The sequence below is a fragment of the Aphis gossypii genome, chromosome 2 (genome assembly GCF_020184175.1).
Source record: "Aphis gossypii isolate Hap1 chromosome 2, ASM2018417v2, whole genome shotgun sequence".
NCBI classification, from domain to species: Eukaryota; Metazoa; Arthropoda; class Insecta; order Hemiptera; family Aphididae; genus Aphis; species Aphis gossypii.
Window position 1 is genome coordinate 21,113,255 of NC_065531.1, and position 20,142 is coordinate 21,133,396.

At 25.1% G+C, this 20,142-nt stretch overlaps 1 protein-coding gene and 1 non-coding gene across 2 annotated transcripts in view; one reads left to right on the top strand and one right to left on the bottom strand.

The window, feature by feature from the left end:
- The window catches only part of LOC114128601 (uncharacterized), a 134,167-nt gene that overhangs the window by 72,416 nt on the left and 41,609 nt on the right, over positions 1-20,142 (top strand). The window contains exons 3-7 of the mRNA XM_050200460.1: positions 1,338-1,475; positions 1,574-1,719; positions 14,114-14,289; positions 14,807-14,933; positions 17,701-17,810. Of these exons, the coding sequence (XP_050056417.1) occupies positions 1,338-1,475; positions 1,574-1,719; positions 14,114-14,289; positions 14,807-14,933; positions 17,701-17,810 (697 nt within the window). The remainder of the gene's footprint in view (positions 1-1,337; positions 1,476-1,573; positions 1,720-14,113; positions 14,290-14,806; positions 14,934-17,700; positions 17,811-20,142) is intronic.
- On the bottom strand, positions 7,133-7,206 carry Trnai-aau (transfer RNA isoleucine (anticodon AAU)). Its single transcript has one exon. It is a non-coding gene; the product is annotated as a tRNA-Ile (tRNA).

Consider the following 20,142-nt stretch of genomic DNA (forward strand, 5'->3'; position numbering starts at 1 on the left):
TCAAAAAAAAAAAAAAAATACAAAGACAATATTATTTTTATAAGCATTTTAAGTTGAAATTTTGAAGAAATTACTTATATACGTATTAACGGTGCATTTTACTATAGTCTAAAAACATTTTACTTGCGAACTTAAAATATTTACGTATATACCTAATACATTTTACTATATACAATTAAAATTTCTGAATAAGTAAAATTTAGATTAATTTCAAGGTATTACCTACCTATTTATACAATGAATTAATTTTATTAATTGTAGTACGTAAGGTGGTAATAACTCAAAAGTTTTTTACATTAATTTTATGTGCTAAAAATATACATTGACGTATAGCAATAGTTAAATACTTATAGTATATTTAAATATATACAATGTTTTTGGAAAAAATTAAGTCAAAATTCTGTAATATTACAATAGTAAAATACTATTTAATTATTTTAATACTAAAATTCACATTATAGAGTATATTTAGTGGTGTAGTCTGACAAACGCTTCTGGCCAGAATAATTTTTATCGTAATAATGCCGTATCATTAAAATTTAAAATTTAAAATTTTTTTTTTTATCATTTAAATTTAATTATATTTAATTTAATTAAAATTGAACTCATCCACTTCTTTTTATATTTACCTTTTATTTATTTTTAATACTTAGTTAAAAACATAAATTATAAAATCTATTTTTCTTCATGCAACGTATTTTACTATATAAAGTACCTATTAAATGAAATGTCTCGATTTTATTGTGTTAAAAATATTTATATTTTCCACTTTTTTTTTTTAATAACAAAGTGCATAATACTTTTTTTCATAATAAACTAAAATAATATAGTCATTTTATATCGACCATCTCGTTTTCATAAAAGTTAATTAAATTGTATTTTGGCAATAGAAATTAGAAAATGTATTCAACTTCTGAAATATATTAGTTTCTATTTAATATATATTATTTTTTTTGGCTGCTATATTGAATGTTTAAATATTCTAAATATAAGTAAAAACATATACATATGTATATATATTATTATTATTATTTTATAATATATTATATATATTATATATAATTAAGCACAAATGTCAATTAAAGAGAGTAAATATCGGTTGTCACTTTATTCAGTATTTTAGTATGTTAATTATTTAATTATATTGGAAGCTCGCGATTAGTTTACATGTAGGTATATATATTTGTATATTATACTGCAGGGAGATTATTTTAACGGAAATACTCATATTGTTATCTTAAAAACTATTAACTTTTTTAAAACTTTTCTTCTGTAAAATTGTACTCTAATTCATGTTACTCATAGTTTTAATTTTGTTTATTATTATTATTATTTAGGATGGGGTGACTGGAGTGATTGGTCGGCGTGCAACGTATCATGTGACACTGGCCTGCAGTATCGGTTTCGACGTTGTCTGAAATGCGGGCAAGGACATAACAAGGAAATGCGAAAGTGCAACGACTTCTCGTGTGACGGTAATTAGTATTAGTGTAATAATTTTATGTTTCCTGAAAAATTGTTCAAAAAACTAAAAATTTAATACCACACTTTAATCTATTTAACGTACATACAGGGGTTACAGAACTGATTGCGCCGGGTGACCGCGTGCGTACCGTTGGTGGAAAGCTAAACGGTAGCGAAAATGAGTTCAATCTTCTCAACACAGTTGGCTTCTCGAACTCGTTTTCATTGTTGATCACTCTGCGAGTACAACCAAAAGTGAGTGAAAAATATTTTTCATATTTAAATATTAAACATGCACATAAAAAAAACACTAAGATCTAACACGTTTACTGCCACTATCCCGAAAAATTCACCACGTAGACTCAAACGTAATGATGTAGAGATCTATTAAATTTAATTAGACATCGAGGTACTACCAATGTGTTTCTTCTTCAACACACTAATCGTGTTCATAAATAAAAAAAATCAGTTGTATAGTTTTGGAGTGCATCGCGGACACATCTGTCGTTCACGATTTTTTTTTTTTTGTACAAAGATATGATATAAATATAAAAAAAATATTTAGTACAATAACAAGAGAAACAGTTATCACATTAATAATCATATCTAATTTTATAAACTTTGTTGAATATATTTAATTGAACAATAATATTGACAATCGTAAATCGTAATCTTGTTGTAAAGTCTGAGTTCGTCACGCAAGCACAATAACACTTCAAAATATTGACTTTAATTAATGATGTACGATTTTATAAAATATCTAACAAGTTGTGTTTACATAATATTTTTTTTTTATTTTTAGCATCAGACTTAGCATTTTAAATTTTTATTCACAAAATACTGGTGTGACGTCACACTACACCCCCGAGTACCCTTAAATTAAAAACTTGTATTATGTGATTACTAGTATTGTAATTATATATATATATTAATCGTAATTAATTATGTTGACTACAATGTTATGTTGACAGTAAAGCAGCTGCATAATCTGAGTTTTATTGTTAATAATTAATATTATAATTGATCATGTTCACTCCTCATTTTTTAATAACAATACAAAAATAAACGATTTACACTTTAATATTTTAGGTATATAATAGTTTATAATACTTACATTAGTATACTCTACACTCTACAAAATATTGCCCAAAAACAAAATTAAATAAATAAAATATGGACGTTATTATTACAATGATATGAAATATTTCAATATTGATAGGCAGTTATATACTAAATATGTGTTACTATAAGTGTATACAATATCATTATGAAATTATATCGATTTAAAATTTTCATCGCCAAACCGTCATATCACTATAGTATTTGTAGATTTCATCAATCAATTTTTCTTATTGTTACCAAGATTTAATTAAAAATTAATATCATGTTTCGCTACAATAATACTATAACACGACCAGTGCATATATTATATTTATTATTTTCAATATACCATCCCCGAATGTTTGTGATTCAGTTGGGACGAGCTATCACGCTCTCTGCGCATATATTATACATACAAGTTGATTCGTTTATTGAAGAACACATACAACACTTCTGAAAAAAAATTCTTAAATTTTTTTAAAAAAACAAGCATAATTCTAATTTAATTATTTTGATGATTACCTACTACCTGAAGGCAATTTCTTAATTTTACATTTTAAAATATAGATATAGATTTTGTAAGTAGTTTTATAATATTTTTGGTTTTTGGATTTATTATTATTATTTGAAAATAAATAAGAAAAATATAGTGCTGATTGCCATGTTGTATATATGTTGTATATTATGAGTTATATGATTATTATTTAGTATACAGTACAAATTTAATACAATTTATATTTATCCAACAAAATAAAAACCAAAGTACGTTTTTAGAAATATATACCTATACATATAATACATATAAGTACCTAATGTAATGATTTAATAAAATAATGTTTTATTGTTGTTATTATTATTATAAATTATCGATATATTGGCCAATATATCTAATGTATTTCATTTATTTATTAGATTCATAGCGGAGTGAGTTTTAAACCAAAAGTTATTACATCTCCAAAATGAAAATAAAAAATTAGATAACAAGAATATTATGTAAATCAATTAATTTGAAATAGTTATAAAATATAAATAGTTATATAGTATATAAATATACATATATTTGTATATATATAAAAAAAAAAAATTAATGAGGTAGTTATGATGATATTTATGTTTTTTGGATACCAAATTAGATGATAGGTTAGTATTAAATATAGAATAATTTTAGTATTAATTTATATGTACAGCGTTATTAATATATTTAACGATAAATGTTAAAAGAATTTCAATTATGTATTTTCAATATGTAAGGATTTTTAGGTTTAAAATAAGAAGTAGTAAAAGCATACGTATTTAATGGATTGCCCTAAAGAAATTCGGAAGTATATAGAAATAAACTACTTATATATATAGCTCAAAAGCTTCTTCTTTAAGATATTAAAAGTATATCAGCTATGACAGATCACATGATTATTTTCTAGTGCTTGAGAATATTTATTTGATGACTGGACATCCCTTCAGATCTTGTATCTGTATAGAATATTCAGTGAACAAAATTATACATTATTATGATGAGCATTGACATATTCAATATGTGATTTTGGCAAGTAATAATAGCAATTAATAATTATCAATATGAAAAATAATGAATACATTACTGCAGTCCCTATAAAAACTGGAATAAAGCAATTATAAATTCGCAATACTAAAATAATTTAATAAATTAGTAGTCTACAAGTTGATTTCAAAGCACTTATACAATACTTAATTATAATTGATTTAGAATACTCTGCAATATAGTCTCGAATATAGTAGACCATTTTTGATACATAAAAATCATGAACTTTTTGGAAAGCATTAAAATATAAATTATATATTATTTTAATGCGCCATCGCTTATCTGGTGATTTAAACACGAATACGTGTATACTAGACTACAGTTTGTTGTATTCGCGCTGATGGTAATTTAAATATGAATTGTACCACTCATCAAATTCAATTTGTTTAAAATGTCCGAAGATGAATAACTGTCACATGTAATATTAATATATTTACGTATTATTATAATCCGTTTTGCAGTAAACTCATCTTATCGTTACGCTTAAATAAAATATGGTTAACATGTGCATCATGGATCCGTGACCTATGGTACATTACAAACATAACTCATTAATCCTCTATATATTATGACATATCATTTAAAGAATTTGACAATTTTTCAGTTTAATATATTATATTCTAGATAAACAGTGTATTAATGTCTATCGAAATTCGACAATATTCATTATAATATACAGGATATATCACCAAGTATACTATAGGTATAATCAGTAATCACTGTTCCTTTAAAAATTAATTTATTAAAATTATAATTTTTGGAATTTTCCTTACATTTACAAATTAAAACCATATTTTTAAGTATATACTTTTGAATTATTGCAAAATATTAACTTAAGAAAAATCAAAAAAAAAACAAAACAAAACAAAAATAGTCGAATTACGTATCTTATTTTTAAAAAAAATATTCTAGGACAAAATATTATATGTTAAATTCACCATCAAATGCGTTAATGTCTGCTGGAAATTTAATAACCAAATCTTAATTTTTTTAATAAATCATTATCGGCATTTTATGATGTATATTTCAATAATGATTTAATTATTCACTTACATTATCCTATAAATCTATTTATTATTAAAATCACTATTATTATTTATTTGTATTATTCATTAATTGTCACTTAATTGTTTTTTTAATTTTTTTATCGTGCTTATTAAATTTAAATAATACCTATGTATTATTAGTAATTTAAAATTACTATTTCCTTTGAATAAAATATTATTATTATTATTTAAGTCAAATGAAAATAATGACGATCAGTTCAAAAGTGTTAAATTGTGAATGACGTTAATATAATCATTTTATTTTCTTATTACATTTCGTCACAACACATTCAGTCATTCAATAGGCACATATAGGTACAAATAAAAAATTATTTTAAGTCTGATGGGACAAACGTCCACGCTCTGCTAGACAGTTCAGTTAATATTATATTTTTGTTCGTTTTCAATAGGTAGCTCTTGTTTATAATTATTTAATTAATTGGTTATAATACAGTCACAACAGTAAATAAAAAAAAATAATTACAAATATTTTAATTATATTTGATTTGCAAACATTACCGACAATTCGTCCGTTGGAAAATAAAAAATAAACTTTAAATACATAATACATACATAACACTTTAAATTATACTGATTGGATAATATCTAAACATTAATATTAATGTTACAATTCCCTCGTAAAACGAATTCACACAATATTGCTCGACGCGAATTTTTTTCTCTCTGATAACACCAACAAAGTAAGCTGTATTTTATACATAAAAATAAAAACGAAATGAAATGCGCAATCAAAAATAAAAAAGTTTTCTAAGTTTAAATAAGTAAGTAAGTAAATCATTCGTGTAGAATAAATGCAAAAAAAAACAGAAATTATAAAATTGTCTTTGTTTTCTAACGAATGGTCACCAAACGAAAATATTATAATACCATCAAAGCACATAATAAATAAGATATTTTGTTTTATTTTATTTGTTTTTCAAATCCTTATTTGAAATTTTTCAAAGTTGTCCTACTTAAAATTCGAAACTTTTCTAAAAATTACAACTTGTGTCACTATATTTATTTTAGTTATTTGTTTTCCATGTATATTTAAATATTAGTTGTACAATAATAATATTTATACCATCCAAAATGTCAACGAAATTTCCATTTTAATCAAGAATATATGTTGGTGCTGTACATTTTATTATATCTACACAAGTTTGACATTTCGTTGAGAATTTCCATAAAAAAAATCCGGACTCGAAAAATAGTGTTGACAGAAAAAGCTTTTCTATAGGCCTTAGCCGTTCCTTAACATGTAATATTATAAATTGTCTATGTATGGTCAACGTTCTGTTTTATACAGGATTGTCCTATTTTTTTCATGTTTTAATCGTAAAATAATATTCTATGTATTATAAAACCTTACTGTACTTGTAAAGATTTTGCGGTGGTTTAAAAATATATACTTAGTATATTTTGTTATTTTCAATAATTGGTGCAATACAGTAAAAAAAAAAAATGTTCTACGTAAATTTGAATACAAAATTATTTTGACTTTCTTTTGATAATAGGAATAGAATAGATAATTTATGATACCAAATAGGCATAGCGTTTCTACGAGGTTTAGATACCTATACGTATATATTATGCCATATCGATACCAATGTTATCAGCATATAGTAACTATTATAATATAACCATTCCGGCTTAACACTATATCCTGCAGTATTCACTAATATTTAAAATTAAGTAAACAATAAAACCAACAATTTTGATTATTTTAAATTTGAAATTAAACCTAGGTACTAATTTAAAATGTACAATAAAAATTAATATGGATAAACAGGTACCTTTTTTGTAAAAGAAAAATTACTAATGTTCATAGTGTAAAAAAATAGAGAAAAAAGAGAATAAAAATTTAAGAAATAAAAAGCAAATATTTTGAAGAAAAAAATGTAATTTTCATGAAAAATATTTACTTATTGGAACATGACGTGAAAATACAGCAAAAAATCGTTGGCCCATGGGGGGATCGAACCCACGACCTTCGCGTTATTAGCACGACGCTCTAACCAACTGAGCTAATGGGCCAGATGCTGAGCTCAGTAAAATCATGTTATTTAACTAACTTCAATAGTTTTGAATGTTAGTATTTTATTTTTTAATTGTATTCAGTATAAAGTACATTCAATTAATACGATTATGTGAATATCGGGAGAAGTCAGTGATTTAAATTTCTCGATAAACCGCAATTTAAAACACCAATTTTTTAAAATATAAAACTGTTATACATTATTATAACATAAACATTATACGTGAAAAAATATTCGTTCAAATTTTGAATCAGATACTTCACATTTTTAAAACAATGGTAAACTAACTACCAAATAATGTATAATATAACTATGTAAGGGAGGATTGGATTAGGGTTCTTATTTGAAAATACTGTTGTATATATCACCACAGTATCCTCTATTAATAGAATATAAAATCACAACAATTTAAAAAAAAATTAAAAAAACGAAAAATACATATTAAATTTATTTTACTACCATAGTATTAAGGTATAAACATTAAAATATATGCAACATCTTAAAATGAATCTTATTTAAAATGATCTTTAAGTATATTTGTATTTTTTATGTTCCAAAAATCTAGAATTTAAATAAAGCATTCGTTGTTAAACCAAAAAACGTGTGTGAGCATAATAATAGGTGAATCATTCCGTTCGCATACCTAAATAATATTATAATATCAATATCATTTGTTAGTACATCGTACATATTATTATATTTATATTATTTATATGCACATTGTTCGCCGGCAGAGTTCCTTTAGAAAGGGATTTCCCGTGAATTACTGGGTTAGAGTTACCTACTGTAGCCCGCAGCGATCTTATGTTAATAGGTACCTATATAACCTTTTGGACGATCCCCTGCCAATATATTATTCCTCTCGTCAACGATACGCATTATACCTAATAATATATTTTAGTAATATAATAAGCGTACCCTTCCGATTTTCGTATGATTCCGTATTTCCGTGTACAAATTACATTGATATAATGCTGACGATATCGCCTGGACCAACGGGTTACGATTTCGCAGCCGTTGCAGTGAAACAGTAAAACGTTAGACGTAGAAATGTGGTATATAATTCAATAATAATGATAAATGTCTAGACTTTGATGCGTCATTTGCGTATTGTGTTAATACTGTTAATTAATTATTATTAGATATTATATTATATTTTAAGCGAACCTACATTTTTTTTATGGCGTAGGCAATTCGTCATTAGCACATTACTAAATAATTACGATTTATGAGTTAATGACAAAGAGTTGTAACAAATTGCAGACGTTAAAATAAAATAACGTATAATTAGATTTTGTGTTCAGTGTTGAATACTACAGTGTGGACAACATAATATGTTCCACGAAAATCAGAAAAAACCAAACACGTTATAATATTATTATTATTATACGGATTGTTGTACGCAGAACGCAGAAGACGTATAATAATATTATACTCGTAATTATTATTTCCTAGATTAAATAGGTACTGCCAACATTAGAATTTTAACAAAAATTGCGGTTATCTGGTTTTTACACGATCCTTTTTTACATTTGTTTTGTAATCATTATAAAGTATTTTCGTTATTGTTGTGCCTTTAGGTCGATAAATAATTAAATTGATACACAATATTCCATTTTTAAGTATGTTTTTCACAGTTTTTTCGACAGTTCCTGCCAACTCGATAAAACGATTTTTCGACAAGTGCAAATGTTGATATTCAGAAAATAACAAAACCACAGCCAATGACAATTGCTTAAGAACAAGTAGATGTGTAGATATGTAAGTAGAGACGTTGGGAAAATTGCAAATCGTTTTTCACCTTCTTATTAGTTATTACTCATTGATCAGTAATGACAAAACATGATGCACATTTCGGCGGGGTGTTTAATAGTTTTGTGCTTTACCGATATTAGATTAGGTTATGTTAGGCTTGCGATTTTTACATCATAAAACAAATTGGCTAATACCAAATCAAAATTATAAATCATTATATTTATGAATTTATTCATAAATTTTAGTTTGTGAATAATTAAAATTACCTATATATGTGTAAAAATATAGAATAATATTATTTTATATTAATTCTTGTTGTCGTAATAATCGGATGACCAGTTATTTGGAAAACGATATCTTAATTATTTTTTTAATTATACCCACTGCCACAATCAATACTTATCGATTTCTGCTGCATACCTACCACAAAAGTACATTTTCATTTTATGAAATAATTATAAGAGTTTAATCTGTGAAAAAATTCCTGTTTTAGGTACGTAGGTATATTATTATTGCGTGAGTATCAGGGTTATTTTTATCTTTATTATGCATAGGTTTTTTATGTTATTATGTTCGAAATTAGTTTTTAATCAATAAAGTAGTCTAATTAGGTTATAAAAACTAGTCTTTAATTTTGATTTTAAACAACATATTTTGTGACAAATACGCAATCATTATGAATTTTGTTTAGAAAAACATAATTTTAATTCCTGTGCATCTAACTATTGTGATATTTGGTCAAATAGGGATTTTTATTTCTTACCATAATATTTTAATTATTCAGTATTTTAGTTGGTTTATGTAATTAATTATTTTTCTATAAATTATAATGTGTAAGTAATTGTGTGTTAACGTATTGTAAATAAAACAAGGTTTAAATAATTTTCAAATATAACCATTAATATTTATTTTAACCTAAATAACTGTATAGTAAATTGTTTTAGTATATACAACCAGCAGCTATAAAAAGCATTTTCAGGGCCCTAAAAATCTCAAGCGCTCTGCACTGGTTTAGTGCTATAGTAAATAGTTATATTACATTTAAATTGGAGATTGATACTCGCTAATGATTTTGAAACAATTGTTGTAATAAGTGTAACAATATGGATTATTTGCAAATATTAGTTTTGGAAAAATGCGTTTAGAATAAAATGGAGTATGTATATATACCGTGTTCAATATTATGACTTTTGTGTGATTTTTTTCTTCCGCAATCATGGTGGCCTCACTGATATTAGCTTTGAATAACAAAATAATGTTTTTATATTGTCTAAGTTGTTATAATTTTATACACTGGATTGGTGGTGAAAAAATATTTATTATTTTGTTTTTAATTAAATATTTGCTATTGTTTTGAGTACAAAATTAAAGCCCCTTAAATTTAATCTAAAGGCGGCAGTTGAATTTTTTAGAACCTACAAAAATTTTCACCTTGAACTAGTTTTACCAGTATGTAGGTCTTAAAATTGATGTCTGTATAAAACGCAGTTATAATTATATAAAAATAAGTTTGGATTTTATTTATACTTAAACTGTTGTTGATATATTTTCTTTATTAACTCCTATTGAGAAATTAATAATGGAATGGATTAATTGTATATTGAAAATAGACGTGTTTGATAAAAACTTGTACAGTTTAATATTATTGTAGTAGATATATGGATTTAAAAATCGACATCGACGCATTTTCTAACTAAAACGCATTTATGACAGATTTTATACAGTAGGTACCAAATAATAACAAATAAGAAGAGACGTCGTGAACGGGACTTTTGACCGTCATCGTTTTTATCATAATTTTATCGTTTGTCCTATTCAAATCTCTATTCAGCATTGTGCCGGCAATTATTTCACAAATATGCATGTGTGTATGGAGTAAACTAATTTGGTCGAAAACGCCAAACATTTCAGTTAATCAATTATAATATATTATTATGTTTTATTCCATGCAGCTCTTTTGTTTTCGTTCGCTTTAAATTTCATTATTTATAATCATTTCGCGTTCGAAAACGCAATAATGCGTGTACATGGCATGTGTGTATAATGTATATACCTATATATGTATTTATAAATATATTTTGCCTTACTCAACAACTGATTGCAATATTATATACATGACTGCTTCATATGAGCCAAATAAAATGTTTTTATTCATAAAGGGAAGTATAAATTATCATAAACTGTTTTGAATATACCATAATAATTAATATTCTGCGGTATGCATAATATCTAAATTATTTTATAATCTAAACACTTGAAACTGACTGTTATTAGTAGATGGAATCATTTAAACAATTTGTCATATATTTGTTTGATAAAAATTGTATGTTTTCTAAATATTGAATGATTCACCAATCACCAAGCTAGGTCATCTTGTCTTTTTTTTCCAGATTTTTATTATTTAAAATTTTAAGTATTTTTTAAAAATCAAAGACCTTATACTGTATAGGCGGAACAAGTTATAAGTAATTCATACGGTAAACAGTGGTTGCGCTGCACATGTTGTTCCATACTTGTCAAATGTAATAACTAGAGATATCACTTGTCTTCATGCTTCTGAGCATACTGGTAGAATAAAACAGGTTGAATTTAGTATAATTCTTTGATCAAACCGCTACACTCAAACTCATTCCGCTCGAATGCTCCATCTATGAATACAAGAAGGGCTGGACCTGGGGGGAGCAAATTGGAGGACTTATCCGGGAAGTTTTGGCTAAGGGGGGGGGGGAGGGGTGCCAAATTACAAAATAAAATTGGCATAATAAAAGGGGGCTAAATTATAAGAGAGTGCTAATTTTATACTTTTCCCGGATAAAATATATGCTAGACCCGGCCATGAGTATAAACAATAAGGTCTATGTAGTACTTGCATTCCTTATGATTAAGATGAACATGGATGCTTACTATGTTGAAATTTTGTAAGTCACGGAGTAGCATGTGATCACTTTTTAGTCTTTTTACGGTACATTTTTAAATAATATATGATTTTAAAGCCAGAATATATTCTTAAAATTTAACCATGTATATAATGTATATAGATAACGTCAATATAAACATTTTGTGAAAATTTCAAGTATTTATAGTAATTCGCTTTTGAGTTTCAACAACGAGTATATTATAAAAAAAGATTTTGTCAAAACAATTTTTTGCGTAAAATTAATGTCAAGTTCAGAATCTAAAAAAGTAAATCCGAATTTATTAACGAGATATAGAACAGTTGGGCAAGCTTAATTTTTACGCCTAAGGTATGATTGTAGGTATAATGTTATAGTACTATTAAAGTTAGTGCAAATTTTTATTTTCACAGTGCACAAAGTATGACGTAGTAGTGTAGTACCTACACACAAAAATAGCCAATGATATATTCTCAAAAAACAATCCTTAATTTTGAAAACCAGATAAAAAAATTGTCCATTTACAATCTAAGTATAATTTATTTTATTATTTACCTATAATTCTACCTATAGTATACCTATATTATTATCTAAGTGTTTGCCATTACATACGTCATACGTGTAATGAATTATACGGGTAGGTATAGTGACTAAAGGTACATAAGTTTTTATCTGAAACAGGATTGATGTGTAATTAAAATACATGTATTGTACAATGTACCTACGTCCTACATACTCGTTTACCTATGTACCCGTATATTTTTATTACCTGTGTGTTTTTATTGAAACTATCGTGATTCGATACTTTTTATTTATTATAACTATTTATAATAGTGAGTAAATAAATGGGTGGAATACATAAAAAAATAATAGCAAAAACAATAATAATTATAATATCAATAATAGTATCCTATTCTTAAAATGTTATGCATTTATGAATAATAAATATATAATAAACCAATAATGAATTGCCCTCGATCTCCTTACAATAATTATTTATTCTGATAAACGTAAAATAACATATTTAATGTATTGAGCTCCAAACAACTTGGCTGTAACTATGTTTCCAGCGGTTGAAAAAACACCGTGTAGAACTAATTGACGGTAGTTGGTATCCCTAAATACTTTACAGCTAAAACAGCCATTAATGGATAATTTTGTTCCACACGTTTTCCATCATTCCAATGCATTAAAATCTTAAATCAAATTATTGTAGAATAAGATGTATCTATTACAGCTATTTCTGTATATAGACATTCAACTGCTCCGAAGTTGTATTTTTAACTCAGATTTTTGAATTTGCATATCGCTTTTATTTTCACTAATAACATCGAATAAACACTTAACTTAGGTATGTTCGAATTTCGGTGGCATAAGTCGTTTTATCTACGAGTCATAAACGGAAGGGGATTGGAATCAAAATATATGTGTATATAATATAATATGTTATTTTAATAAATAAATGTTATTAGTATTTACTTCAAAGGTTATCATCTGCCTAGTCAACATAATTAAAATACAGATCTTTGATTATGAGTAGTTTCTCCAATGTTATGTATTACTTTGAAATACCTATCGAATAATCCTGTTAACTCATCAGCACAACTAAACTCTTTATTTATTATTACCACTTAAATTATAAATATCCTCATCACCTTGGCATTTACCATATTGTCACACACTCACACCCAACTTTTTGACCAATGACTCATCTTTCAAGTCAAAATAATAACAATAACACACAGTCTTTATAAATATATTACTATTTTTACAATAAGTTATCAAGGGAGTGAAATTGGTGATGGGACAACGTTGAGTTTATTTGTTTAAGCAGTTAAAAATAACTGTATATAATTCAATATTACAAATAATAATAGCATATATAATTATTATGGATTACATGGTTTCGAATTTGTACGTGGGTGTTTTAAGTCATAACACTCATAACTCATAACTTTATATAGATATTACATCTCCAAATAATAAAATATATTTGTTTTAATAACAAATATATTTATTATCTGAATTACTTATTATGCTGGTGTCGTGTTAGGTATTTACAAAACGGATAATAAATACACAGATATAGTGTATTAACATGGATTTTAATATATTTTAGTAAATTCACTCGAGTTACGTGTACGCGTGTACTCGAACGTGTAAACTGCATATGACTATAACTTTTAATTTAAATAGATCTTTCTGTTTGAACAAACAACTTATACTGTCAGATTAATTTTAGATTTTAATTTTCAGGTGGATTTTGGTACTGTTTTTCGTTTGTCTTCATCGATAGAACCATTCAAAGTCATTACGCTTGAAGTTAGTGGTCCAGACCTATTACGAGTTTCTGTAAACACAAGGCAGTCAAATAGGTCAGTGCTGATCGCTGCAGTTTTAGCCGATGGAATTACTCATCAGCTAGGGTTGGGGTGAGTCCAACATTTTTTTTTTTTGCATAATTTATTTGAAAATCATTATGGATACAGTTTTGATTTATGATAATTAAGTAGTAAATAATAATAAATTAAAATAAATTATTTTCATCGATGTACTATATATGCCGTTTATTTCGTAATATTATTAAAGTTACAACTATGAAATTCAGATTAATTATCATACAATCGATATAATGATTGCATTCTGTGCAATATACTTAATTATAAATAATATCAAGTACGTAACATATAGTTAACAGTATTATTAAATATTTCATAATTATTTTAGCATACAAGAAACATAATAAACTGTATAGACATTGAATTTAGTAATTAAATTGAATGCAAAAAACGATTAGAATTTTTAGGTACATTGAGTAATACTAAGGAAATTTTTCTATTCTTATTTAAAAACATTTAGATTGGTTTTTATTTTTATCATTATATTATTAAAAAAAAAAAAATACTTAAAAAGTATTTATTCCATATTATAATATTTTATAATTTATAGATTTCAAGAAGATGAAATCATAGCTTATTTGGACTGCAGATGGGTTACGACTGAGACGCTGATGCAAAATTCGTATGCCTCATCTCCGGAATATTATGATATGGACGTCTTTGAGGAATCGTTAACGGTATGTTTCATATTTTATAAAACATATTGCATAGGTAATATTGTTTTACGTAATAGCAAAATAATTATATATTTTTATTTTCTATTTAGTTACTATATTAAATGACTTAAAAACTCTTAGAATTGTTTGATTATATATTATATTATAATATTGTTTTAATTATGCGTATTAATATAGATTGTAGGTATTACAAGCTATATTATAAGTGAGATAATAAGAAAATTTGATTAAAATAAAAAATGACACTGGTATGACATGAATAAACTATAGAGAAAAATATGTTCATTGATATTACTAATACTTATATATTTTTTAAATGCATAAGTAATAATAATGATATTATTGTAAAATATAAGTATAGGTATCTTTATTTGCTTGTCAAACAATTATAAAAGTTTGTTATAATGTCTTCTTATATTACTTTTTGAAATGTTAAATTTAAGCTGAACTTATAAGGATTTATAAAATATAATTCATGATAATAAATGAGTACTACTTTATTGAGTCTTAATAGGCTCTATAACACTAAACAAGACCTGTATTTAATATATGTTTGTTGGAACGGCTTTTACAAATAAATGAGCTACATTTGTTAATCAAACACTTTAATCTTAGATTTAAATCGGTATTTAGATTTGAATTAATTGACATACTATAATACAGTTGTATATATTTCGTAAATGCTGTTGAAAACAAAATAAAGAAACTCATAACTATGTACATGGTACATATTATTTTTAATGACTTTTTTAAGATTTAAATTTAAAAATATATTACTGTTGTAATCATATTTCGTATAGTGAATGACGCTAAATCCTTGTATATTGTATTATTCATTTAAAAAAGCGAATATTGATTAAAACATTTTTTAAGTATAAAAATTAATTGAACAAAGTCAAATTTAACTGCTAATAGAATAATAAATTATTATCTTGAAGCGTGGAACTTATAAAATAATATTCTGCAAATCATTACTCGGAATAATTAGGTTGTATTTATATTATTATAATAATACTAACTGTGAACCAGTTAACCTTATAGTTTTCAGTTACCTACATAATATCACTAATCACATAAACTATATCATAATTTTATCTGTTTTCAAGATTTATAGTTTTAAAATAATATTTCAATAATTATGGGTTTGACAATGGCTTATTGAAAAAGTTTGAATGTTTATCAATAATAATAAATAGTTCTTTTGGTGTACATTGTTCTGGTTTCATACACAATGAAATTTTAAATTTTTTTAGACATAATTAGGAGTAATAATTTTTCAAGTTTTTTTTTGATTTATGTTTATGACATTTTTTTCTTAAAAAAGATACCTACTGACATTCTAATACAAAGTTATACATACGTTTTTTCTTATATTAAGTTCATCTCCTTCATTGGTGATCACTATTTTGATATCAATGATTAATCAATTAATTCAATTTAACACATTCATAATAGACATTACAATAATGACCAACAACCTACTCATTAATAAGGTACTTACTATACGTCACATCAAGTACTCCGGTTTATTTTTTTTAAATACATATTCATAAAATTGTTTGCATATTATCAAAGGAAGGCAATGGAAAGTACACCACGTAGGTACAGCGTTTCATTTAATATTATGACATTATTTCGATCACAAAATGATGTGTTTACTTGATTCATTTCAATTATATTATAATTTAAAATACCGTTTGTTAATTAGGTTCTGAATAATTTCTTGAAAATTATGTTATGTGATAATCAATACAAAAACAGTGTATTAATATTAAATATTATACAACTTATTGAAGTGCTTGACATTACGTTAATTGGTGTAATGAAAATACATAAACTACGAATAATACTTTTCCCAATTATTTTTCAGAAGGCATTATAAATGTAGTTTTAATATTAATATTTTTAAGGTACTTTAAACTAGAAACCTTAATTTTTACTTTTTATATACTATAAATTAGTAGGTATATCTACTTATTAAGCATTATAATACTTGACTAACTAAGCTAACTACGTACAATTATGTATCTTTATGTTATTCCAAAAGAAAGTACCTTGTTGGTTATATTAGTTGGCTTTTAATAGTATAAATAATTTTAATAACTTAATAATTTCTTGAAACTCTTAATATGTACATAAAAATAAATGGTTTAGATTTTTCTGATTCTACTATAAGGTGTACAATTATTAAAAATTCAGCATTTTTAATATTTTTCTCAAACTTAGTTCTGTGAATTTAAGATAATCTATTTTATCCTATATTTTTTATACTTTGTTACACTATTTGACCTGTAAAATTATAGACCACTCAAAATATTGTGTTAAGATACTGCACGAGTGTTTAAAAATATCGACATTTGTGCCGTAGCTTACTTAAATTATTTGAAACTATTTTATCAGTAATATCAAAGGGAGTTACAACAAAAAAAAAGAATATTAAAATATAAAATATATATTTTAATTTTTCCAGGAATAAGTCATTTGAGGGTTATAATACTAAGCTATAACGTGTACAATATTGTGAAAAAAATTGTAATTTTTATGTGTGTAGGATCAACATCACATAATAAAACATAAGTACAAAAATAGATTGGCAACGTATGTTCATAACATAATGACTAATCGGTTTATTTTTATTATTTCCAAGGGTATCTCTCTTAGATTTGTATATTATACAGTATGGTGCTTCCGGTTTTGTCTGGTTTACGGTGGTTGTAAATAATATTATATTAATTGGATTTCATCGTTATTGTGGTATGTTTCACAGGCGGATTTGGTGCAAATGATTGTCGTTCCGGATCCAACAGCCGTTTCAGACCAGTGCACCGTGTTTCGGATAGCCGTGCTGGACACAGAGATTGTCAAAACCAAAATAAGGTATTATAATTATATAATGATTGTGATAATAATAGAGAATATTCGAAATAAATTCGCCGATATTTATATATTCATTAAAATCCCTAGAGAAACCGCCCCTATTATAATAGTAATATATAGTCAGACTTATTTGTTTATCGATCATATAAATATAGTATTATAAACGACAGTCAGTGAAAGAGTGGCCAATGGACCTCGATCAAACAATGCATATTTTTTTACTAGAAAAAAATATTCTTCAATTAACTTTATTCTTTACAGCTTCAATACTAGGAATAAATAAACCAATTACGTTTCAGACGTCCGTTATAAAATATTATTTAGGTACCTATTAACTGGAAGTTCGCATAAAAGAAATTGAAAAAATAATATGTATGAATAATATTCACTATTCAAATTATTATTTGCAGAAATCTCTTAGTTTTTAAACGATAACCTAAAATAACTAAATAACTAGTTGTTTCCTTAAAGTAGGTAATTATTAAAGATAAATATATGTACTATAATATTTCTTAGCAATATTTGTTATATCGATGAACAATACTACACACCATCATTTAATTTTTCTTATACGTTATTTACTATGTTTGTTAGAAATTGTTTGACTTTGGTTTTGAAGTATTTATTTTTAAATAGTACTCATATATACCTACATATTGTTTCGCAAGAAAATAATGCAAAGCACAACTTATTTAATAAACTTGATTTGACAATATTCGTTCTAGACACAATTCTTCGCGATTTCTTCAACACAATATTTATGAAGTTCGAACCAACAAATGAATAACTAAAGCAATTATAAAAATTGTTATTTTGACGCTATATTGATTTCTATACAATAAATGACTATAGATAGGTACTAAAGTTATTATTATCTTATACTTTCAAGTATAATATTTTAGCAGAAAAATGTTCATTATGCTAATTTATTTATTGAACATTGTTTATCTTAAATACTTGTCGATATTCTATTTAATTTGTTCAAGTATAATATTAACACTTTTGCTAATTAATCATTACAAAACGGAGTTTACATTATTGTATTTTTTGTTTGTACCGCTCGCATTTAATTATTATGCTAGTGTATGGTGGGGCCGTTGAAATCGACATCATTGTTATCTTTCGATATTTCAATTAGCTTGCAGATTTGTACACAATAATTAAATAGCACAAACATAATATGTGTATAGTTAGGTACTGTAAACATTAATATGATTGTATCAATAATATATCTTTTTTTATTATAAACTACAATCTATATAGATTACATAATATATATAATAAATATTTTTGTTATGCTAATGAATTAATTTTTTATGTAAATATGTAAAGAAAAAACACTGGCATTTTAAATCAGAGTAATTAGATAGAAATTATGATATAAAGGTATGTGAATAGTCACTAATCACTGTCCAAGAAATTTTTAAGTTACATTTAAAACAATAAAAACCGTTTATTATACATAAGGGCGTAACAGTCCAATTTACAATCATAAAAATATCAACTTAATTATTTTTGTTTATACCTTAGTATGACTTCATAATATTATATCATTATTATTATTCATTAGTAATAATATCAGAGTATATAATTCGATAGTGAAATAATTATTATATTTAAATCCATATTTGTTTATAAGCCATTACGGTACACGTTTAATTTATTATTTCAAATTATATTATAAGCAATCATTTAATGGTTATCAATTTCGCATCTTTATTATTATTCCAACCGTCTTAAGCGAGGTAGATATTATTATACTCTAAATATTTAAGCACGTTTTAAACACTATTCTGTTCTTTTCATACGCGGTAGTTGTATATAATAAAGGATACTGAAAATTTTAACCGGAAGTACTATGCAATCCCTCAGAGGAAATACCGGATAACGTTAGGACGTGATGCGAGAATAGAAGTTTCTAACTAAAAAGTTTTTCATTATTTTTAACAAGAATTACATTCCAAGAATAATCATGAAAAAAGAGAACATAAGAAACATAAGTAATTTGATTTATATCTTAAAATGTATAATATTATACTCTGGGTGTGCTAACTATGTACGAGTAGTATGCCTTAATACAAATTCGTCATTAATAGTCTGTAGTAAATTAAGTTAAATTTATAATAATATTTAAACGTCGAATTGCGCATAGATATTATTGCAACTTTGGATTATGGTTTTATTTATTTTTATTAATATATTTTATAAAGCACATCTGATAAACGTTAGAATCGTCTTTAAATTGCTAATAATTGCATTATCCCGAAATTTAATTTAACGCACGACAAATAAAGTACTATTACTCGATTAGCCGTAAAATACAGAAGTTTAA